The sequence below is a fragment of the Colias eurytheme genome, chromosome 29 (assembly GCF_061535395.1).
Source record: "Colias eurytheme isolate Ceu_HAF_F1 chromosome 29, ilColEury1 Martin Lab GWU primary, whole genome shotgun sequence".
Lineage (NCBI taxonomy): Eukaryota > Metazoa > Arthropoda > Insecta > Lepidoptera > Pieridae > Colias > Colias eurytheme.
Window position 1 is genome coordinate 7,154,680 of NC_143008.1, and position 23,992 is coordinate 7,178,671.

The following is a 23,992-nucleotide window of genomic DNA, read 5'->3' on the forward strand; positions in this document are numbered from 1 at the left end:
GTAAAACCGATACTAAATTCATCGAAAAATTAAATATTATTTAATTATAAATTATAACAGATGTACTCTACTAGTTATATTAGTAAATAAAACAATTGTAGTCGGGTAACAACACCATTATTTTATAATTCTATTTATGTAATATTATACTGTAAGAAAAATCGGAAATAATATTTTTTATCCTACAAATAACAATGTTTATTCTGGGGCCTCGGCTGTCAGTTAAACTGACTTGTGGAACTCAGTTGATCAGTTCATCGCATGATCCAAAGCATGATCGCTGATCGCTCTTCATCGGTGATCGGTTGCAGTTTGTGATTTGCGAATTTGCGCTTTCAACAACAGAAAAGTTGTGTTTATTGTATGAAAAAACAATCTTTTATTTAAAATTATAATACACATAGATACCTAATCATGTCGGTGGAATTAAGTCTCACAGATGAAATCAACGAAGTGAAAGAAAACTCAGACGAAGAAATTAAAACAGTAGAGCAAATAATAGTAGAGAATAAAAATGCCGATTTTGATGAACGCAAGTTTGAAATTGAAGATACGAAACTTGACTCGAGTGATACCATTCAAGATTTGCTGAGCAATTATAATTTGCGTAAAGTTAAACGGTAAATAAATCTTACAATAATATCCATTCTGAAATGTTATTTTTATATTTGTTGTTTTGTGAACTCTGAATTTACTGTAGATTTAAGTCTCTAAAATGGTGATCTAAAGTGGTGGTGGTGTAATAGAGCATTGATTTTATTTGCCTGGAAGTCTCTGGATAAGCTAGTTTAATTTCTAATATTTAATTTGAGCCATAATATATACGTAGAAAATTAGGTACTTTTTGGTATACGAGATTTAGGAAATAGGGTTTTGTCTACTAACTTTATCATTACAGAATATAGGAACTAATAACAATGAAATAATTTGGAAAATCCAAAAGTGCACGCCTCATAATTTTTTTTTAATAAATATTTATTAATTATTATTTTTGTTTATTTAATAACAATTAAACCACATTGAATCAGACCCTGAAAAATGAAAGGGTTCTATTCCTGAGCATACTCAAGCGTAAGAGAAAAAAAAAGACTCGATTAGTAAAGTATTTCGGTCGCTATCGTGTTAACAAGAAAAAGGATCCGCACATACAGACACACGGACGTCCAAGACAGAACTTTTTTAAACTGTTTTTTAACTAGTTTAAATAACAAAAATGACATCAAAAATATCATGAACGTTAAAAATAGTGTTTTTTCTTAATATGTGTGTGTATGTATTATCTTACAAGTGCAATGTATGATACATAAATGCATTTTAAGTTTGAAAAATCAGATGTTTTGTGCGAAGTGACAGTAGTACCCACCTCAACGCTTCGCTTATGAGGCGTGCAAAAAATTTCATACATAGGTATTATATGAAATTTTTTCCTGAATGCTACCTTATATTTATTTATATATTTACCTCCAGACAATTTACAAACATCAATTAATCTATTTCAGTAAGACATAGTAAGGGCGTTTGTCCACTACAAGGAATTTTACGGTCCGGCATTCCGATTTTTTACGGTCCGGTATGGCACGCAATTAATCTAAATACTAGCTTGTGCACTATACGTAATTTTACTGTCCGACATTTTACTTTTCCCTATTCCGGATGGTTTTTTGAGTTTACGAGTCGCTGTAGGTATAATTGTTTTCGAGTTCCCACCTGCTTGGATTTTACTCTTTTTATTGCATATGCCAATTGAAAGCAAGCTCTTGTTTTACTTTCTTTTAGCTGGCAATGAGATTTGAGAAGTCGGTATTGTTATTTTATATACATTGACCAAGCATTGACCTATAATTATTATCTAAGTAAGTGTTGGTAAGTTAAAGTTCAAGTGGGAATAGATTTAGCTCCTCGTCACCGATTAAAATAAATAAGTGAAACACGCATTTTAAATCTCTTACGGAACTTTACTTTTTATTCTAACGAAGTAATATAATATTTCACCTTCTATATTTTTACTCGTTTCTTGTACCTAAAATGCGAAAACAATCATTTATGATAGCATTATACCGCCATACTTCCTTGAACTGTACCGCACTGATCCGAGTAAAGACGGACAGGTGCACAAGCAATTCATCGGTTTTTTCATGCCACACCGGACCGTAAAAAATCGGAATGCCGGACAGTAAAATTCCTTGTAGTGCACAAGCGCCCTAATTATTACAAATAAACATAAATTACTTCCCTCCGTGCTAGTCGCTGACGCCACTGTGTTACAGTAGGGAAGTTTATTTTTATTTTATTTTTATTTATTTATTTTTTGCAAAGTTTTCACTACGGTTTAAAGATATAAAACTTATGAGGATAAACAATAATTAGGTAACTTTAAGTAATACGTGTACTAAAAGGCACTAGCCACAAACAGTTTTTCTGTCTCGTTGTAGTCGAGGCTAAGCAGAAATTTATCCAAGGATTTACTGCAAAGGTATCTACTCATTTCTTTTATTTTAATTTTATTGTTAATGTAATTATACAAATAGGGAGCAATATAATATGCAAAATTTTTCGCAAAACGAGTTTTACAACCCGGCACACAGTAAATCTCTTCAATGCGGGTTTTTCTTTTTGTAACAACGGAAGAAGATGGAGGAACTGTGTGCTGCTCCAGGACTATTACTTTGATAAATAATTGCCTCACAGTCAGAACGCGGCATTCGGTGTACAAGAGATTTGTTGGATATCTAAACGGCTTAAATTGCAGTACTTTTAAGATACATCTCTGTGTGCGTTCGAGCTTAAGAAGTGTTGTTTTGTTTGCGCCACCCCAAGCCGAGATACCATAATTAATGAGCGATTGGCACAAAGACTGATAAACGATTTTGTTCGTGGTTTCATCCTTAAGGCGTCTTATTTTTTTAAAAATTGGTATAAGTTTACGTATTCTACTTTTTAAATCATCTATTTGCGGCTTCCAGTTTAAGTTTTTATCTATTGTTATCCCTAAGTATTTTATAGTATCGACAGGACAAAGAGTATAGCAATCGCAGTTTCCTACATTTAAGCACGTATGCGCCTTTATGGTAAAATTTTGGGGAGGTCTATTATTATTTTTAAGAGAAAAGTTTATATATTTAGTTTTTGTAAAATTTAAAGTTAAAAGATTATGATTTAGCCAATTTATTACCAATCGCATGCCTGATTCAGCTGCCAAACGAGCAGATTCCCATGTCTCCCCTTGAAAAACAATAACAGTATCATCAGCAAAACTTATTAACTTCGCGTCAGGTATGTGTAGATTACATAGGTCATTTAGGTATATTAAAAAGAGCGTAGGGCCGAGTACCGATCCCTGAGGAACGCCAAAATTTATGGACCGCTTTTGACTCCGTACATCACCAATTTTAACAAATTGAGTCCTATTTGATAAATAATCTCTAAACAATTCTAGAGGGGTACCACGAATTCCCATTGATTCAAGCTTTGCCAGGAGCAGGGGGACAGAGACAGTATCGAACGCTTTCGCCAGATCCAAAAAAACACCCAAACATTTTATCTTCCTGTCTAAATTGTTAGCAATAAGAGACACAAGAGTATTGATAGCATCACTAGTCGATTTTTTTTGCACGAAAGCCAAATTGATTAGTTGAAAGTATGCAATTCTTTTCCAAATAATTAACGAGACGCTTGTTAATAATCTTCTCCAGAACCTTTGATATGGTTGGCAAAAGTGAGATAGGGCGATAGTTGGTTATACTGTCTCTGTCTCCCGACTTGTAAATCGGCACTACTTGAGATTGCTTTAAACGATCAGGAAACACACCCGATGATAAGCATATATTGCATAATTGCGTGATCGGTGGGCCAAATATAGCAAGATTTTTCTTTAAGAAAATAGATGATATGCCATCATATCCTGAAGCATAAGTGTTTTTTAAAGACAAAATTGTACTAGTAACCTCCACTATATCTGTTTCCAACAAAACAAATGAATTAAGTGAAATGGCGCCTTGATTATTTTTAGATTTGAGCTGAATTTCTGATAAATTTAGTTGATTTAAAATATTTGATGCTAATTCATTACCTATATTAATAAAGAAATCATTTATAAATTCAATAGAATGAACTGGAGTGTTCTTAAGTTTTAATAAATTTAAAGCATTATCAGGGCTTTTTAATGAGTTACTGTTTATATGGCAAATGCGTTTAATAGTTTTCCATGACTTAAGACTTAAGACTTATATACTTGTCTTTAGTAATAAAACAAGTCTATTAAATTTAGTATGAAACTAATTCATGTTGTAGATTTATGTTTCTCTATGGTACTTGTTAGTAAGATCTGTAAAAAGTCTAAATTCTTTATTATCTTTTTCAGTACAATAATCATTGAAAATGTGTGTGATAACGGTAATCACGAATATGTACCGGAACAAAATAAAACGAAGAAGAGAGAGAGAGAAAAGCCAGTGAACCGTTACAAGTGCAATTTATGCAACAACACATTTACAAGCGAAACTACATTCAACAGTCACAAGATAATTCATCAAACAGATATGGAATACACATGCGACCTATGCAAAGAGACGTTCGACACAAACAAACACCTTTTAAAACACAAAACAGTCAGGCACAACGACAATGACTGTTACCTATGTAAGAAGTGTAAATGTGCCTTCTCCGATCACCGATCTTACACCAACCACAGGATATGCCACTTGAAACCTCCGTACAAATGCTTCGAATGCAACTTTCAATTCACAAAGAAGACTTCGCTTCAATCCCACATATTCTTGCATTATAATATGCAAACTGAATGCAGTGTATGCAAGAAGATGGTCAATCACAAGAGACTGGGTCCGCATATGGAACAACACAATAGGATATCGTGCGTCGAATGCGGCAAGAAAGTCAGAAAATCTAACTACAGTTATCACATGCTTGTGCATACTGGTGTTAAGAAGTACCAGTGTTGGTACTGCGGTCAGGGGTTCTTTTCTAGCGGACAGAGGGCAACGCACACACGGAAACACACAGGCGAACGTCCGTACAGCTGCAGTCAATGCAGTCGATCATTCACACAATATACCGATCTCAACAGACACATGTCACAGCATAAGCAATCTGCTAGCTTCGATTGCGATCACTGCGGAAAGAAGTATTCAATCAAACAGTCGTTGATAACACACATGCGTATACATAGCAACTATAAGCCGTACAAATGCCCGTTCTGCTCAGAAAGCTTCCATACATCTACATACTTGACGCTCCATACCTATAAGAAACATTTAAAGCAGAATAGGTTTAAATGTGACGTTTGTAACAGAAGCTTTAAACTGAAAAATGACTATCGGAAACATTTGGTGACTAAGGAACATCATAAAATGGCGTATAAACATACTATTAATGTTAAGGTTCTTAAATAATATACACATAAATCAGTGGAAGGAAGTGGAAGACGTGGAATCTATTAAACATGTTGGGACTTTGACAGCTGGTTTTATATGTAAATCTGTATCTGTAAAGTTCCTAAAAATTAACCATTATATTGATGTAAAATCCCTGAAACTCCTACTACAGTTCGATTTAAACTTAATGGCGTTTCGGAAGTTAGGTTCAGGTGCGAGTGCGGGTTCACACAGGTCCCTTAACGTCCCGCTAACACCTAAAATTGTTTTCAGCGCATCGGATCGTACGTTCCGAGCTGCCATTAAGTTTGAATTGTACTGTATCTAATGTAAAAACAAAAAAAAAACATATGCGATGTCAAGGGACATCCGGATGGAACGAAGTGTTCAGTTAGAGAGAGACAGACAGAGAACCACGCGCACGCCGCACAACTCTAGCAAAAAGTGTCGTGACAACTTTTCGTAAGAATTTTTTCCGTCTAGCCCCCTTCACAACGCGCGATAAGGAACTTCGTTCCAATAATGATATGAGATTAATTATTTTTATAAATTTTTGTGATAAAAAATAAAAAATATTCGAATTATAAAAAGTTTATTTTTATACATTTAAAGAACAACATTATAAGAACATTATACATATTTATAATTATTATTAATATTACACATTTCCTAATATACCAGGAAAGTTACCATGATGACTTAAAGCAGTATTATTGAAGTGTGAGAAAGAGATGGCGCTAGACAACCTTTATAGCTCTGTCATTTTTCCACACTGGAATTAATATTGCTTTAAGACTCCATGGTAACCTCCCTGATACTGGTTATAGTAATTACCATGGTATATGGAACAAATATGCCACAATTGATAGTGTTCCAAATTCCAGTCTGTTAATGACCAATTCCATTTGGAAATACCTTCTACTGCTCTAAGATAGATTTTGGTATTTACAACCTCAAATTTTTATGCTTACATAGGCAGTATTTATACAACTTTCTAATATTATTAGTTTAGATATTATAGGTTCATACATTTAACTCAATACATATATTCATTACCTTAGTTAATATACACTTATATCTGAGTGTCTGGTTTTTTTTAAATTGCAGTATACAGGGTGTCCCACAGTTGGTATACTAAGCTCAAAGGAGGTTATAGTTTTGCATACGCTGAGTACGTTAAAAATACTTATAAAATTCCAGACGAAGTTTTTTTTCGTGATCAGTGTATGCAAAACTACAAGACCCTTCGCGCTTAGTATACCAATAGTGGGACACCCTGTATATAACTTTTTACATCATCATCATCAGCCTATTATGTTCCCACTGCTGGCACACGAGGCTCTCGTAAAGGATCAGACCATATTCGATCACGCTGGCCAAGTGTGGGTTGGCGTATGACACATGTCGTCGAACTTTTGATTCTTCGACATGTCGGTTTCCTCACGATGTTTTCCTTCACTGTTCAAGTAACTTTTTATTACTATTATCTTAAACACATCATAAAAAAGGATATTATATACCTTAATTATACAAAGTCTTCATACATTCTTATTTATTACACTTTTAATGTTACACAGATAGAGAAAAGCATTTTTTTCATAAAAAGTTTTTAAAATTGTCCATAGAATTACATAGTATGATATTCTAAAGGGGTATGTTTACCAAAGGCCTTATAGCTACAATATTTACAATTTTCTTTAAAAATTAAAAACATAGAGGGTTACATATTCTTGAATGTAAAATTAAGTATTGTCTAATCATACATGTCCATATTTTTGTGTATTTTATTAAAATTAAAATCCTATCTAAATTGTATATAATATACTAGCTTTCCACCTGCGGCCTCGCCCGCGCAGTCAAAGAAAAACCCGCATAGTTCCTGTTCCTGTGGGATTTCTGGGATAAAACCTATCCTACGTCCTGGGGTAAAAAGTAGCCTATGTGCTTTCTCGGGTATTAAAATATTTCTATACCAAATCTCATGCAATTTGGTTCAGTAGTTAAGGCGTGATTGAGTAACAGACAGACAGACAGAGTTACTTTCGCATTTATAATATTAGTATGGATTATATTATAAGTGTAATTGCGAGTATAGCTGTTTATAGTTTGTAGTACATCAAAAATTACGATTTTTCAGTCTCTGTAAATGTAGTAACTAGTAAGAGGTTACTTTACCTCTTACTAAAGTACGGTCGCGGAGCAGGAAGAATTTCGTACATTAACCTGTTATCACCTGTCCTAAGTCGAAATCTCGTGTTAGACTAACGTATTTCAGTAATATTGTACTGTATAGTAAATTATTTTTTGAAAAATAAGGTCATAAAGAAGTTTCACTTCTTATGTGTGTACACGCACACTTTTTTTATATAATATAGTTATCCTTGTTATTGAAAAAGTTAAAATGTAACTAGCTAATAAGTATTATAAATGAATAAAGGACATTTATTTAATAAATTAGTAAAAAACATTTTCTCCTCCAAATATTTCATGTAAACTGCACTTAATTCGAAAATGTTTGTGACCACTGTCAGTAGGTAAAGAGGTCATTGTACGAAATTCTTTCTGCTCCGCAACCGGACTTTACCATTTCTCTAATTAGCATTTCTCACCACTACACCACACTAATATCACTTCACTTCACTTGTTCCATCACTTAGTTTCACCACTTTATCACATAACTTAGTCCGCTAACAGTGTCTACCAGGTCGTTTCGACCTGTACGAGGTCTAGAACACTCTATCCTGGTACCCCGAGTCCTGTGGTGGGGGGTTGGGCTTCGCTTGCGCACCAGCCACGTGGTGATGGTGCCGCAAGTGGCCTGGTCGTCGTGGTGGGGCCAAGTATTCAAACATGCTTTGCGTATGTTGGGCCAGCATGTTGGCCAAGTCGCACGGCATCGGGTCCGTCCAGAAGAAGTCGTGGTTGAGCGCTGTGTCCGCGTCGTATCTGTGAATGACGATTTTTATATAAAATCTAGACACCCTTCAATTTTAAAGTGAAACTTTTATTACATCGTCTCAAACTTTTTGGTCTGTGTAGCGCATGTCGCGTGACTTGTATACGTAGTATATTATTATTAGTCTGTGGCGTGACGGTCGGCTGCCGAGTAGGTATAAAGCAGTGTTCGGAACCGTACGATAATTATGGTACAAATACGATAATTTTGTGCCTAAGTTTCAACAAATCTAATTCCCTTTTTTTGAAGTTGATTGAAAAATAGCTGTCAAAGGAAATTCTCATGAGAATATGAAGTGTTTCAACGCAGTTAAAAGTAGCGTTATTCTTTAACCTGTAACTGTGTCTAGATACAAAAATCGTCTTGAAAGAAAAGCAAACACACTTTAGTTTTTTTTAAGCTATTGCATAGCTTCTATCGCGGGCCTTGAGCGCGGGGACCGAATCCAGAAATTCCGTAACGAAAAAACCTCACGTTCCCCACTCCGACGGACGCGGAGGTGTGGCTTGAAGGCATAGCATGCAATAGCTTTACCGCGGCAGTCCCCGAGTGACACACGTCTTTTTTAATAAATGAAAATTTATTTTACCTCTTCGCTGGGTCCAACTGCAGGAGCTTGTCGAGCAGGTCGCAACCGTACGGGTCCTTCACATATGGCTTTAGCCTTTCCTGTAATATAATATGTAAAAATTATAAGAATTAAAAAGTAGTATCAATTCATCTATACAAAATTTCAAATAAAAGGGCAGTAAATAAAAATTAACCGTCCATTCTACCCTCACTAATAATTTTAACTATGAATTAAATTTTTATTTATATAGCACTATGTTTCCTCCCGCGGCTTCGCCCGCGCAGTCAAAGAAAAACCCGCATAGTTCCCGTTCCCGTGGGATTTCCGGGATCGCGTCATTTTCCCGGGATAAAAAGTCCTTTCTGGGGTATCAAAATATTTCCATATCAAATTTCATGAAAATTGGTTCAGTAATTTAGGCGTGATTGAGTAACAGACAGACAGAGTTACTTTCGCATTTATAATATTAGTATGGATTTGAAGTTAGCAAAATTTTACAAACTACAAACCATTATTATTTCAACAAGATTATAGTCTGGTGATTTCGAGATAACCTCAACAAGAGATTGAACACAAACGGACAACAAAGTGATCCTATAGGGTTCCGTTTTTTCATTTTACAGTAACTTTTATCCTAAAAAGGGTAAAAAAAATTGGTTGTTTGTAAAGTAGGTTTACGATCGAGATGTTTACGTGATAACGTCTTATTGGTGGCAGCGCTCGAGATGAGACGGGAGATCGGTCCGTCTCTCTCTCGTTATACCTGCGATCGCGCTCGTGAGGTTTTGGTGTGACACAAGTTTCTGAACATGTCACCCGACTAAAACGATTTTAAAAACGTTATCAAGTTAAAAATTTCATAGACACATCTATAACCCAGTCACACATACCTTGACCTTCCTCTTCTGGCCCTTCGGCAGCTCCATCTTATTGTACAGGTCGAGACTCTCCACGCCCGGCCACACGTCCGGTGTGCACGAACCGCATAGCTGCGATATTAGGATCAACTGCTGTTGCTCTGTGGGACCCTGGAAATTTTATCAATAATATAAAAATGAATCTATAATTCGAAAATGCGTTGGTAAGCGCATCACTCGAGAACGGCTTGAACGGATTTCGTTAATTCTTTTTTATAATATTCCATGATGTACGAAGATGGTTCTTATGGAGAGGAAACATAGACATACAGTACGGGCGAAGCCGGGGCAGACCGCTAGTCCCTTATAAAAAATCATGAATACTTAGTAATATGAAGTGTGTAAAGTAATATGAAAAAACTTTCTGCACTTGTTGATATTGCTATTCAATACTTTTTGAGTTATATTCTTATATTTACTTATATTATTTTACATTTTAACTCATATTATTTATAGACTAGTGGTCCGCCCCGGCTTCGCCCGTGGTACATATTTCCCAATAAAAGGTAGCCTATGTTCTTTCTCAGGGTCTAAAAATCGTCTGTGCCAAATTTCATCAAAATCGGTTAAGAGGTTTATGCGTGAAAACAATACATACATACATAATTACAATCTTTTCCTCTTTATAATATTAGCACAGACTAATAATAATATACTACATATACAAATATTAGTATAGATTTTTGTTGTACTCAATCAAACCAACTAATTTATTAGTAAACAATAAATAAAACTTTACAAACAGAAAAGTTTCAAAAAATGCCATCTATTCTTTGTACGCATCCATTACATCTATACAACAATAGGTATTACATCCAATCTACCTGCATGATCGGTGAGCGCGTCCACATCTCAGCCATGATGCAGCCGGCACCCCACATGTCTACTGGGGGACCGTAGTTACGATCACCTGTTAAAAATGTATGCGTGTACTAGAGTACACACGTAAGAAGTGAAACTTCTTTATGACCTTAAAAATGTCACGAGTATGGCGTAACGCAAAAATGTCACGCGTACGGCGTAACGCAAAGATGTTACACTAAATTTTTTGTCCAACCCCGATAAAGAAGTTTCACTTCAAAAAGATTATTAATCTTTTTGAAGTGAAACTTAATATCATAATAAATATGATATTAATATCATTTCACATTCTTTGCTGTAGTAACTTCTTTTATCCTAAGAAGATGGATCATCTCTTAAAAAAAGTGTGCGTGTACTAGTGTACACAAGTAAGAAGTGAAACTTCGTTATGACCTTACTTTTCAAAAAATAATTTACTATATATGCAACTTTACAGAAATATGTCAAATCACGCGTGGTAGGGATAAGAAAAAGATGGCGCGTAATGGAAAAATGTCACGCATAACGAAAAAATGTTACACTACAATTTTTTTCCAACCCCGATAAAGAAGTTTCACTTCAATAAATATTTAAGCTGTAGATCTTCTTAGAAATAAGAAATATCACTTACTTGCCTGTAAAACATAGCATAGAGTGAAATGTTTTAAAGTATGAGTGATAATGTAATATGATGATAATATATTTTGCTAAATAGTGGGGCTAAACTGTAACAAATCACAAGCAAGAATACTACAATTTATTCTTACCCAACAACAATTCCGGAGGCCTATACCACAGAGTTACAACTCTGTTGGTATATTTATTAGCTTGTCCAGACTTTGCAACACTGAAGGCTCTTGCTAGACCAAAATCAGCCAACTTCAGCACCCCATTTTTTGTTATCAACACATTCGCAGCTTTCATGTCTCTATGTAATATTTTGTTACTGTGTATGTAATATAAACCGTTCAGTAATTGTTGCATAACCTTCTTTATTTCACCCAAGCTGAATTTAACGTTCACATTCGATAGTAAGCCCGCCAAATCGTGTTCGCAGAAGTCAAAAACCAGGTAAAACGTCGATCTGTACTTGTTATGTAAAGTTGCCTTGGTCCGACATATTTCGATCAAATTCACGACATTTTCGTGTTTTAATAACTGAAGTATCTTAATTTCACGTAGGGCTGTGATCGGGAAGCCTTCTTTTTCATTGTCCATTAAAACTTTTTTCATGGCAACGAATTTTTTGCTGCTGTTTCGAGCTCTAGCTTTGAACACTTCTCCGAACGTGCCCTGACCGATTTTTGCTACTTTTTCGTATTTAGATGACTCGTCGCAGAATGGAAAATCGAATTCTTCTATATATTTTTCTTTCTCCCTCATATTTAATATAGTAGAACTCGTGCTTAGCACGGGAGCTGGCTCCCGTGGAGCATTAACGTTTTGCATTTTGGACGCAATTTTGACGGCTTTCTAAACCTCTCTTTACGTTAAAAAGATGGATAAACACTGATTAGAACAGTGATTGTCACTTTCTTCAAAACTTTGAATTATTCTGCTTTGAATTACTGGATTACAGCTTAATTTCTTTCGATAAAAACAATGCAACTTGCAAACGTGAGAATCGAGGAAATAGGATGTGTCAGTGCCAAAATAGAAAACAAATTCACGTTTGTCAACGTCAGCGTGTTATTTTTTATCTTCAACAGATAACAGCTAATTGTATGTTCTGAAATAAATGTTATAATTTTTATAAAACTCATCACCTCAGCTATATAGGCTTGATAATATAAACAAAATTACCTAATCTCTATATAATATAGTGCAATAGCAGAAAAAATTGTATTTAAGAGATACATACTCTCTTAACATATTAAAACAGCCTTGGGGGTACAAATTACAACTACTGAACGAATTATTACGATCACGGACTGTCACAGTTTCGCTTGTGTCATTAGCATTCTCGTTAGCATTTGTCAACTCAAATTAGGAATCGGATTTTGCATAAAAATGTACTTTATTGCAAATTAATTTGTGTATTTTTACCAATTAATGAATAAGTTACGCGATAGCTTATCAAAATTAGTGTGTAAATAAGTAAGAGTGAGGTTTTTTGTCCGATAGTTTCAGTGTGGAAGTGTAACGCAATGCAAGTTGCAGTTATTGATCGAAAAATTTGCAAATTAGGTTGATCTACTTTTTATTTAGTGTTTCTTACCTTATCGGTGTAAATGATAACTGTTTAAATAAACAAGATAAACGGCTACGCCTCCTTTAAAGTAGTCGCTGCATTTGTACTTTCATTTCTACACTTTAAAAAGTAATCGTAAGTATTTTCTTTTTTGCTAATTAGAAATTGTACACTCGATAATTAAAACAGAAATATTTTTATTCTAAATACCCGTTTTTTTTTCGTGAGTAATATTTGAAGTTTATAACATTTGATTCGAAAATAGTTTCACAAACTTAATTCAAAATTTATGATTTCATTTCCTGTAGTTAATTGCTAAGTATAATCAGTAGGTGTACCATGAATCATATTTAATCAGGCAATCATCCTTATAGTAATTATTACAGGAATGGCTTTACATCAATTTTAAACACTGTTATTCTTTATACATTAGGGGTTACATACAGGAGGGTTTATTTGTGTGAACTCTATCAGTCATTGACTTCTAAATGTGCCATTAGAGCGGTCATACACGGACTGCTTCAAGCAGTTGAGACTGACTGCTTGAAGCAGCGACCGTGCGGTGAACTATAGACATTCATTCACTGCCATACACATGACTGCTCGAGCAGTCGCAACCGCTACAAGCTGTCAACTGTGTGGTTGGTAGCAACAGCTCAAGCAGTAGTTCGTTGACCGCTGACAGCAGTCCGTCTATGTTGCTCAGCTGTTAATTGCTTGAGCTGCCCGTGTACGGCTGCTCTTAATTCTAACAAATATCAACCACTTCATAAGCAAGCATTCCTTTCAAATCATAATATATCACATCAACCAACCCAAAATTTACTACAAACTGGTTATTTCAATTACACTTCTTCTAAAACCACTCTTGACACATAACATAGTTACTATTTACCACCAAATTTATTCTGTTACACATTTAACAGTAAAATGGCGAGCGAGACCAGTTCAGCAGTACTGGATCTCAATGATGTGGACACTACAGACACAGAGGTATGCAGTGTGGCAGACGATAGGGAGGGGTCGCCGCTCATCATGGAACCGGGACTGGATATTGCTGTTAAGGTATGGATTATTATTTCTTGAAGACTAACAACGAGTTTAATTATATGCCGTTAGCTGTACCATGCGGTTTTACACGTGGACGAATCTACGGGAAAAAATCTAGTATTTTTATAGTTTATGTGTTATTCCAATGTATGACCTATGTTACTGTAAAGTTTCATCTAAATCTATCCAGTAATTTTTGAGTAACAAACATCCATCCATATTCACAAAATTTCGGATTTATAATATTAGTAGAATTTTGAGCAATATGGCATATTTAAACTCAAACATTTATTTATTCAATTAGACTTATTTTAGACGCACTTTTGAATCGTCAACATTTTAAATGATATTAAATTGTAAGTATTTTGACAATGATTTTTTTGTACCTAAATGATAAAAATCTATTCACATCATTGAGGTATTATTACTAGAGAGGGCACCACAAACAAAATTTGTGTGACAAGCGCGGTGGTGCTTGGCGGCTAGTGAGTCATATACTTTGTAGATATTCTGCCTATTATTACTTATAAATTAAAACCAATCAATGTAACAAATAAATATTGTTTATCTTATTAAAAAATATGAATAAACTTATCAATTAAAACCAATCAATGTAACAAAAAAAATGAGTTTGAGACGATTGACACTAACTCGTGTAACAAATTTTATTATTATCCCTACTCCGTGGTCGAACGTCACGCAACGTTTATTTTTGAAGTGAAACTTCTTTAGGCGTGTTGAGAGTAAAATTTCAAGTACGCGTCATGGTAATACCGTCACGTCATGGAGTAAGGCGACGATTCTGGTATCTTTGAATCTTGCCGAAGAAGTTTCACTTCTGACACGTATGCTCGGCTCACACGCTCTTTTTTAACTCGAAACATGTTTATTAAAGTATGTATAAACATATTTACAGGTCGACGCGCCCATGAAGCAGCTCTCAACACTAGAAACCTATGTAACGTATCGAGTGCGATGCGTGTGCGCACGGTGGCCCACGCCGCCGTATGTCAGACGGAGGTTTAACCATTTTAAGGTTAGTTTTTATGTTTGAATGTTGTTTTAGTATAAACAAGCATATGATAATGCTGATTTATGAACTTAAAGTCAGGTTTTCATATAAATAAGTAATTTATAGAAACAAAAGAAAATGTTGAAATAAATTTTGAGGGTAACCAACGAAATCTATTGTCAGCACTCTTCAAAATCTTGTATTTTTTTTCAAAAATGTTATAGAATATGAAAAAAATATTGTTGCTTTCGTTCCTATTTCATGTGGGGCTTAAAAGACTGGGACCATTTTAAGTTAGAGCACTAAAAATAACAGAAATTGACAAAAAAATTTCTCATACATTTTGGTTAGAGAAGTGAGTCAAACTGCCAATGCAATTTAAGTTATGAATTTCTTGCACTTTTGAATTAAATTGAAACTGCATTAGTGTGGTACGCAAATTATATGCTTTGCTACATTTACAAGAAAAATTCGCTCAAGATTAATAATTAGAAACCATTTTAAGAATCTTGAGCGAAGTCTACACAAAAAAATCCTTCTTTAAAGCTGCTAAAAAATCTCTTAAAAAAGCTTAAAAATGAGAGTACCCCGCACTCTAGCTGCTCCACAAGCGGCTAAGTGCGTGCCAGCCGCTCGTCACTACCCCGCCCCTCCCGCCGCTGCACTCCGCGCGGCAACAACTCGACAGGTACTCGCCGACATTCGTCGCCGTGCGGGCGCTGGCGTTGGACGCGTTTATGGGTGAGATTTGCGGTTTTTATCATATTTTAATCAATTTAATCATTTAATTGACATTATATTGACAATAAATTGAATATGATTCATTTTTAGGCGGGTACACACAGAGCGAACAGCCTCGCGAAGCATTTTTCGTGCAAGGAAATGCGTAGCAAAGCTGCTCGCTCTGTATGTACCCGCATATAGAACATTTTATTTATTTACGTGTTGTTTAATAGTTAATTAATGCGTCAAATAAAATTGCATTCATTTTTTATTATTTCTAATTCAAACTTGCAACTCATTTTTTTTATTCGTGTGAATTTCAGTTTTTTTTTAAATGACTTCAACATGAGTTGATGAATATTAATTTATTAAAACTACTATATATTTACAGTTGCGTTCGTTATTTTTTATTTAAATAAGAAGGCAGTATTCGTTTATTTCTCACTGCGTCTAATATACAGGATGATTCATAAACGACTTTCTTAAACAATTTTCAGACCGAATCGCAAAACATCCGATACTGACACACTGTGAGGATTTTAAACTTTTCCTCATCACGCCTGACGAAGATTTTGATAAGGTAAGTGTCTAGCGTACTGCGAAAAAGAATTATAAATTTTGACATATCTGTTTGTTGATTTGTGGTAAATTATATGTCTTATAAATACAGGGTGTCCCACCGTCGGTGTACTTGACTCAAGAGGAGTTATAGTTTTTCATACACTGTTAGTGTAAAAAAAATTCCAGACGCATTTTTTTAAATTAGATCTACTCGGGACACCCTGTATACACATCATTAGTCAAAGATTTTATCAAAAGTTTATTTTAAAAGTCTCATTTCAATAAATTGTGACAAATTTGATTTTTTCAAAAGCAAATTCCATCTGAGTAGAAAAAGAATATTATATACTAAATATGTACATTTAAACTCGCTATTCAATATATTTTTGTTAATTTTTCAGGTATTTAAAAGTGAAAACAGCGCATTGAATTTATGGGGTCTCAGCAGCGCCCTCTACGGGAATAATGAAGCGAAGAGTAACAACGGTGCCAGGTAAATATATTTCCCATAATTTTCGTTAGTATTCAAAGTTGTAGAATTTGAGGGTAGTTTTAAATTTTTCTTAAGCGAATCGATTTTTTTTGTCATGTATCTAAGTATGTTTTGTAGAGTTGTAGAGTAGGGTAGTTTGATACTTGCCAAATATATACATCTGTCTATACCTACACTATTTTTATAAAGACATTTTATATGTTATCTAACCGTTGTATCTTAGACCGTGCCTATATATCTAGAACGGCTAAGCTGATTTTTACGAAACACTCACTAGAAAGGAGAAGAATATTATACGACAACATTTAACAATACACAGATGTACCTCACAAATCATAAAAAAATTAAACCCACGGCTCGTGGCTCCACAGAGTAAAAGACCCAGAGTTCACCGCGGCAGCGGACTACATGCAGTCTCTGCAACAGAAGCTGACTACTCTGTGCACGCTCACCAACAAACTGTACAAGGGCTCTGTGTCGCTCAGCGGCGAATATGCTAGGTGAGTTTGATTATATTATACTTTTTTTTTTTAGGAAAAACCACAAAAGATAAAGTTGTTTTCCTTGTAAGTACTTGTAGGATCACTTTGATGTTCGTCTATCTGTAATCCTTTTTCTCAAGATCGCGTGGTATCAAGATGAAATTTAAATTTATATTTTGGAATGGAAATTGTTGTTATTTTCAATCATAGCCTTTAGTAGTTTAAATATAAGTTTTTGATGTGAAACTTCTTTAGGCGCGTTGAGAGTAAAATTACAAAATTACGTATTGGAGCAAACGGACGATTTTGGTATTTCTGAATCTTGCTAAAGAAGTTTCACTTCTGATGCGTGTGCTCGGTACATACGTTCTTTTTTATTGATGTTTGATATTTTGATCGGAAGGTTTAGGGTTGTAAAACTGATTATTGATTAGGATTTATTCTTATTTAGTCTCTGTCATGTGTGCGACGCGTGGACGGTGTGCATGAGTGGGCTATTTGCACCCGTATGTAATAGAGCGTGGATTTAGGGTAGCGAGCCTGTTTGTTAATTATATTATTATTGAAGTGAAAATTGTTTGGGCGCGATGAAAGTAAAATTTTAAAGTCGTTTAATGGCAATACCGTCGCGTCTTTCCAAACTATACAAGGCCAGTACGCAACGGTTTGAAACTAATCACGTATAAATTGGAAATAACTTTTTTACAAAGTTCTTCCAATCTATACAACAGCAGTACGCAAATTGTGCAAATACTCGCGTATACTTTGTAGTGAAGTAAGTAAGAATAGCGCTCCAAAATATACAGCGCCAGTACGCATGCAGACTAATCGTGTATGTTTCGGAGTAAGCGTGGCGTCTTTCCATTGCTCGCGTTTATACTATTGTATTGCTGTTTTGAAATCTATTATTAAAATGCATGTGTATTGTGTATATAATTTTGCGTACTGATCGTATATTTTTTGTATCGAGGATGCTTGCATCTTCGTTCCCGACTATACTGCACGACTTACAATTGACAATAGTGCTAAAATGTAAGAATCTAATAAGTCCAGAAGAAGACGGTTGCGAGGCGACGGAGCCCCGCTTCGCGGGGCTCCTATTTTTGTGTAGTTCAAAAAAAACACGAACCTAACCTAACCCATAGGTAACATCTGTTACCTATTTATTTTTCTAAGCTTACCTAATAATATTAATATTATTCCATATTTTACTGAATCAATCAAGAAGAATAAAAGTAGATAGATATAGCTGCAGTACAAGTCTTTGATTGCCTATATATTTATTATTTCGCTCAAGCGTAAGTGGTGTAGTAGCTATATATTTTAGTTATACATATTTTGCGTACTGATCGTGTATAGTTTGGAACGAAGAAGCAAGCATCCGCGTTACAAAGTATACACGATCAGTACGCAAAATTCGTGTATATATTGTAATAACAAACTTAAAAACAGCATTACAAAGTATACACGAGCAGTTTCCTATGGTTGCGTTCTGGCTATGTATAGTTTGGAAATACGCAATACCGTCACGTTATGGAGTAAAGCGACTTTATTGATATTATTTTTATCGGAAGGTTTAGGGTTGTAAAATCAATGATCAGCAACGTTTTCGTCGACTATAATTGGGTTTTACTATTATTCAGCTTATGTCGTGCGTGCGACGCGTGGGCGGTATGCGCGAGCGGGATATGATAGAGCGGGGATTTAGGGTAGTATATTCCTGTATATAATTATTTTAATCAGTTTTTTCGTCGACATTGATGTACTATTTATTATTCAGCGGTATGCGCGGGAGGGATATATTATAGATCGGGGATTTAGTTAATTATATTAGCGTGTTATTATTATTATTCAGTCTACGTCGTGCGTGCGACGCATGGGCAGTATGCGCGGGGGGGCGTTGCGCCCGAGCCGCGGGGGCGCTGGGGGCGGGCGGGGGCTCCGCGGCCGCAGCCCGAGCGCGCGCCCCGCTGCGGCACCGCGCCGCACTGCCGCTGCTCGCCGCGTACGCGCGTGCGCACCTCGACAAGATCCGCGCGAGGGACGCGCTGCACGGTGAGTGGGGCTGGGCGTGGGTGTGGGGCTGGGGCACTGGGCCGGTAATTACTCTGTTGTTTTACAACGTAGAATTCAGAGATGTGTTATAAAAATTATCACCCTGTGATGATATTAAAAAAATTGTATTCAATCCATCCTAATATTATAAATGCGAAAGTAACTCTGTCTGTCTGTCTGTCTGTTACTCAATCACGCCTAAACTACTGAACCAATTTGCATGAAATTTGGTATGGAGATATTTTGATACCCGAGAAAGCTACCTTTTATTGCGAAATATGTACCACGGGCGAAGCCGGGGCGAACCACTAGTAATAAATAAATAATTTGGAAAATCCAAAAGTGCACGCCTCATAATTTTTTTTAATAATTATTTATTAATTATTATTTTTGTTTATTTAATAACAATTAAACCACATCGAATCAGACCCTGAAAAATGAAAGGGTTCTATTCCTGAGCATACTCAAGCGTAAGAGAAAAAAAAGACTCGATTAGTAAAGTATTTCGGTCGCTATCGTGTTAACAAGAAAAAGGATCCGCACATACAGACACACGGACGTCCAAGACAGAACTTTTTTAAACTGTTTTTTAACTAGTTTAAATAACAAAAATGACATCAAAAATATCATGAACGTTAAAAATAGTGTTTTTTCTTAATATGTGTGTGTATGTATTATCTTACAAGTGCAATGTATGATACATAAAGACATTTTAAGTTTGAAAAATCAGATGTTTTGCGCGAAGTGACAGTAGTACCCACCTCAACGCTTCGCTTATGAGGCGTGCAATAAAATCTTTATTTCACCTTTAGATTATACAAAATTGAATATGAGCCTCTGGCTCTCTTGCTAGGCATAGCCTATGTTAAGGCTATATTAAGGCTTAGTATTGAACGTAGGCGTTTCAAAAGGGAAATGGACCGGCGGGGACACCCACTTAGTGGGGATTTTGGTCTATAAAAAGGAAAGAACCCGATACATAGTAAAGTATCGGGAACGGAGAGGAGAGAAATGGTCGCGCTGCACGATGAGTGGGGCTGGACGTGGGCATGGGACTGGGGCACTGGGCCAGGTGGGAAGACCCACTTAGTGTGGATATTGGGCTTTAAAAAGGAAAGAACTCGATACATAGTGAGATATCGGGAGCGCAGAGAGGGTCGCACTGCACGGTGATAGAAACCACATGCTACAAGATTGAGATGTACCTAGTGCTTAAATTTAGCTTAACTATATAACACGTGTAACCTAGTTTTGTATCTATTTAATAAGGCATGTTATATCTATACAAATATTATAAAGAGGAAAGGTTTGATTTTTTGTTTGTTTGTTTGTTTGTATGAATTGAATAGGCTCCGAAACTACTTGGCAGATTTGAAAAATTCTTTCACTGTTGGAAAGCTACATCATTTCTGAGTGACATAGGCTAGGTTTTATCCCGGAAATCCCACGGGAACGGGAACTATGCGGGTTTTTTTTGAAAACGCGGGCGAAGCCGCAGGCGGAAAGCTAGTCTCAAATATACAGTATTCATTCAGCAGTCCTAGTGTTTCAATCCTCTCCCGAGGCACCACCTTACAAGATGAGAGGGAGGGTGAAATATTTATAAATATGTTTAATTTACGTTTAGAAATCGTTGTTGACTAAGCACTTATTGTAGTCTTCCAACATAAAATTCAGAGTTGTGTTATAAAATTAATACAATTCAAATCTCATTGTGCTATATTAAAATTAAACATCATTGTAAAAATCATAAAATAGTACAATCAATTAATTAGATAAATTTATATTTCAGCTGCATACGTCTCTGGCACCAACCAATCGGATGAATGTCATAACAGGTATTTATTTATTTAAATTTTTATAATCATCTGTCTATATTTATTTCATCTGTAAGCTTTCATAGTAGAAATCAAACATTAATTTATTTAGTTCTGATACCTTTACTAAATTTACAATCACATTAAAAATCACACAATGTCCTTACAGACTAGAGCAAGCCTCCGAAGCGTTAAGATCTGAACTATCAGATTGGATACCGAAAACGCGGTCAGAAATCAAATCCCTCCTACTAGACCTCGCTGACAGACAAGTGGCCATACATTCTCAATCCCTTATGGGCTGGGAAGCGGCTTTAAAACTATCAAATGAAACAGACATAAGCGAACTATTCAAAACAGTATCGAAAACGGCTGTACAAAATCTATCACCCTCCAAATGTCCTACAGACAATGATTTTGACAACAGTGAAATTGACAGCGACCTAGATACAGATAAAAAAGAAAGCTTAAACGGTTATGAGCAAGATCTGGGGATTAATGATGACAATGAAAATAATGATTCGGAAACGTATTCCAATTTTAATGATGTTAATGATAAAGATAATCTCATTAATGATAATCATGATAACAGTAATGATAATAAAAGCAATGAAGAAACAAGTAACGAAGAAAAAAGTAATGAAGAAAGAAGTAATGATAAATCGACAGAATTTTCCGACCCTTTGCAAAGTTTCACAGATGTGGAATTGTCCTGATTGTGCGATACGCTATTCTGTGATGTCTTCAGACAGATTACACATTGAACTGTATATATTGAATAAATTATTTTGAGTGTACAATAATTTATTTTTGTAGTGTAGTTATTTGACTGTAACGTCTTTTTAACCGACTTCAAAAAAAGACGAGATTCTCAATTCGGCCGCTATTTGTTTGGTATTTATTCTTATGTTGACGTAATATGCATAATAATAAAATAGAATTATTATTTTCTGAAACAGTTAAAATTTTATATTAGAAATCATACTCAAGTGAGAACAATTTTACATAAAGAATTTTCGATTAATATACTATGGGCATATAAACAAGACAGTTTTAGAATCAAATCTATTACGAACTTGATGAAAATACCTTGTATAAGTAATAATTTATCACACAAATCTAATAGCAAATTTTAACAATAACATTGGTTATAAAAATTAATGTAAATATTTTCCAATTAGGGGTTCCGCAAAGATCAATTTTATTCTCGGACCGATTTCATTTCTTATATGTATAAACAATAAACAACTTATATGCTTCTTATATGTATATGTGCTAATATCATTTGTGAAACTTTAGCGTAGATTTTTTTATGAAGCCAGCACCGATATTTAATTTAAATTTTGACCAAAAAAAGCCCGCTTTGAGTATGACGTACAAAAAAATATTTAATTCTCTATATTTCGAATGAAAGGTCATGGAATGCATTTTAATAATACTTACGCATTTTTAACTTTGTGCCCATCATTGGACCATAAAATACCTAGATTTCGAGTTTCGTAGTTACCATGGCAACGAGGTACATATATATCCCGCGCTTTTTGACAATATGTATTTGACATTTGGACAGATACAAAAAAACATTTTTTATGTAAGTAAAATATGTATACATATATATTAGTTAATTGTAATCCATTATTTTTTTCTCATTGTTTAAATAAAAGTACCTACTTACTATAAAATAAATAGCAATAATAATACATTTAAATGTGAAAGGAATCCTCAAGTACCTATGCAGTATGCATGTTTCGTTGAAGCCGAACGGCTAGACCGATTGTCATCATATTAGATTTGATCAAGATTTGATATTTTTGTGTAATATAATGTTTTAATATAATGTAAATATCTTCAAGCAATAATAAACTCGTACTTAACTATTTAATCAATTCACGAAACAAATATGTATATGTAGTATAATTTATTTTAAGACATATAACATAATGTTAACAAAAAGCATAATCGACAATATAAAAAACGTTTTCTAATATTTAAGACAATAAAAGTATAATGGGAGTTAGAAAATGTACTGTAATATCATAAAATATAGATAATCAATATAATAAAATGGAAGTTGCCAAAAATCTAGTTGCAGTATTAAAATAATAAAATATGTTCTTTGTATAAAGTCTTCTAATAAAAAATGTATCCATCTTTTATCGTATTTAATGTAAGTTTTAAACATGTTTTTAAATGTATATTTGAGTTATATTTTTTGGCGGTTGGTTTTTCATATCATAATAATTAAGTACCTAATTGTATAATTGTACATAGCGTATTTATTTAAATAAAATTTCAACCTGTAATTTTGTTTTATTTTCATGCAAAGGAACACTTGCGGCCTCGCCCTCTTTTCCAAAACCTAATAAATTATATAGGTACTAAAACCTCCTTGAATAAGCCTATCTATTAAAAAACCGCATCAAGATCCGTTGCATTACTTTTAAAGATAGAGAAAGCAACTTTGCCTTATACTTTGTAATGATAACATATAAAATTACTCTAATTTCATGATAAGTACTAAATTATACTGGTGATAAGTTATACCGCATAGTTCCCATTCCCGTTGGATTTCCGGGATAAAACCTATTCTATATGTTAATCCAAGTTACCCGCTATATGTGTGCTAAATTTCATTGTAATCGGTTCAATAGAATTTGCGTGAAAGAGTAACAAACACACACACATCCTCACAATCTTTCGCATTTATAATATGTACCTATTAGTAGGATGGTGTAGGCTTTTTCTTGAAGGTTCCCAATGTCATACTGGTTAGGGAACTCGGAAGGTAGGTTGTTCTACAATAGTGTGGGTCGAGGCAAGAAATGACAAGGATTTTGAAGATACTTGACATTGATGAAGCTTATGTACCAGAATACATAGGCTACAGAAATATATAGGTACTTGTTTTTGCCCGCGGTTTAACTCGTTTAAGCC

General features: G+C 34.8%; 3 protein-coding genes across 3 annotated transcripts; 2 read left to right on the forward strand and 1 right to left on the reverse strand.

Moving 5' to 3' along the window:
• The first annotated feature begins 303 nt into the window (after nt 1–303).
• LOC149896367 (uncharacterized) lies at nt 304–5,940 on the forward strand. Its single transcript, XM_090118204.1, has 2 exons — nt 304–620; nt 4,361–5,940. The coding sequence occupies exons 1-2, from the start codon at nt 415–417 to the stop codon at nt 5,406–5,408; spliced, it is 1,254 nt and encodes a 417-aa protein (XP_089974330.1). The 5' UTR covers nt 304–414; the 3' UTR covers nt 5,409–5,940.
• Nucleotides 5,941–7,977: 2,037 nt separating this feature from the next.
• Cdk9 (Cyclin-dependent kinase 9) lies at nt 7,978–12,322 on the reverse strand. The gene is made up of 5 exons (XM_090117968.1): nt 11,442–12,322; nt 10,659–10,744; nt 9,808–9,945; nt 8,936–9,015; nt 7,978–8,336 (listed from the first exon to the last, which is right to left on the reverse strand). The coding sequence occupies exons 1-5, from the start codon at nt 12,121–12,123 to the stop codon at nt 8,117–8,119; spliced, it is 1,206 nt and encodes a 401-aa protein (XP_089974094.1). The 5' UTR covers nt 12,124–12,322; the 3' UTR covers nt 7,978–8,116.
• A 324-nt stretch (nt 12,323–12,646) lies between these two features.
• Nucleotides 12,647–21,945, forward strand: LOC149896369 (sorting nexin-7-like). Its single transcript, XM_090118230.1, has 10 exons — nt 12,647–13,000; nt 13,792–13,930; nt 14,832–14,951; nt 15,527–15,668; nt 16,148–16,230; nt 16,613–16,704; nt 17,076–17,204; nt 19,042–19,241; nt 21,034–21,079; nt 21,228–21,945. Exons 2-10 carry the CDS (start codon nt 13,796–13,798, stop codon nt 21,772–21,774), a joined length of 1,494 nt encoding a protein of 497 aa, XP_089974356.1. The 5' UTR covers nt 12,647–13,000; nt 13,792–13,795; the 3' UTR covers nt 21,775–21,945.
• Nucleotides 21,946–23,992: the final 2,047 nt, after the last annotated feature.

What these genes read in the sequence shown, in the direction of transcription:
- Cdk9 (XM_090117968.1), bottom strand. Translation starts at nt 12,123, where the DNA reads ATGCAAAACGTTAATGCTCCACGGGAGCCAGCTCCCGTGCTAAGCACG. An exon ending in GCCTCCGGAATTGTTGTTGG is followed by an intron (nt 10,745 to 11,441) that starts GTAAGAATAAAT and finishes CATTTTTAACAG; the next exon opens with GTGATCGTAACTACGGTCCC. An exon ending in CAGTTGGACCCAGCGAAGAG is followed by an intron (nt 8,337 to 8,935) that starts GTAAAATAAATT and finishes CGTCATTCACAG; the next exon opens with ATACGACGCGGACACAGCGC.
- LOC149896367 (XM_090118204.1), top strand. Translation starts at nt 415, where the DNA reads ATGTCGGTGGAATTAAGTCTCACAGATGAAATCAACGAAGTGAAAGAA. An exon ending in AATTTGCGTAAAGTTAAACG is followed by an intron (nt 621 to 4,360) that starts GTAAATAAATCT and finishes TATCTTTTTCAG; the next exon opens with TACAATAATCATTGAAAATG.
- LOC149896369 (XM_090118230.1), top strand. Translation starts at nt 13,796, where the DNA reads ATGGCGAGCGAGACCAGTTCAGCAGTACTGGATCTCAATGATGTGGAC. An exon ending in CTGACGAAGATTTTGATAAG is followed by an intron (nt 16,231 to 16,612) that starts GTAAGTGTCTAG and finishes TTAATTTTTCAG; the next exon opens with GTATTTAAAAGTGAAAACAG. An exon ending in AAGAGTAACAACGGTGCCAG is followed by an intron (nt 16,705 to 17,075) that starts GTAAATATATTT and finishes GTGGCTCCACAG; the next exon opens with AGTAAAAGACCCAGAGTTCA.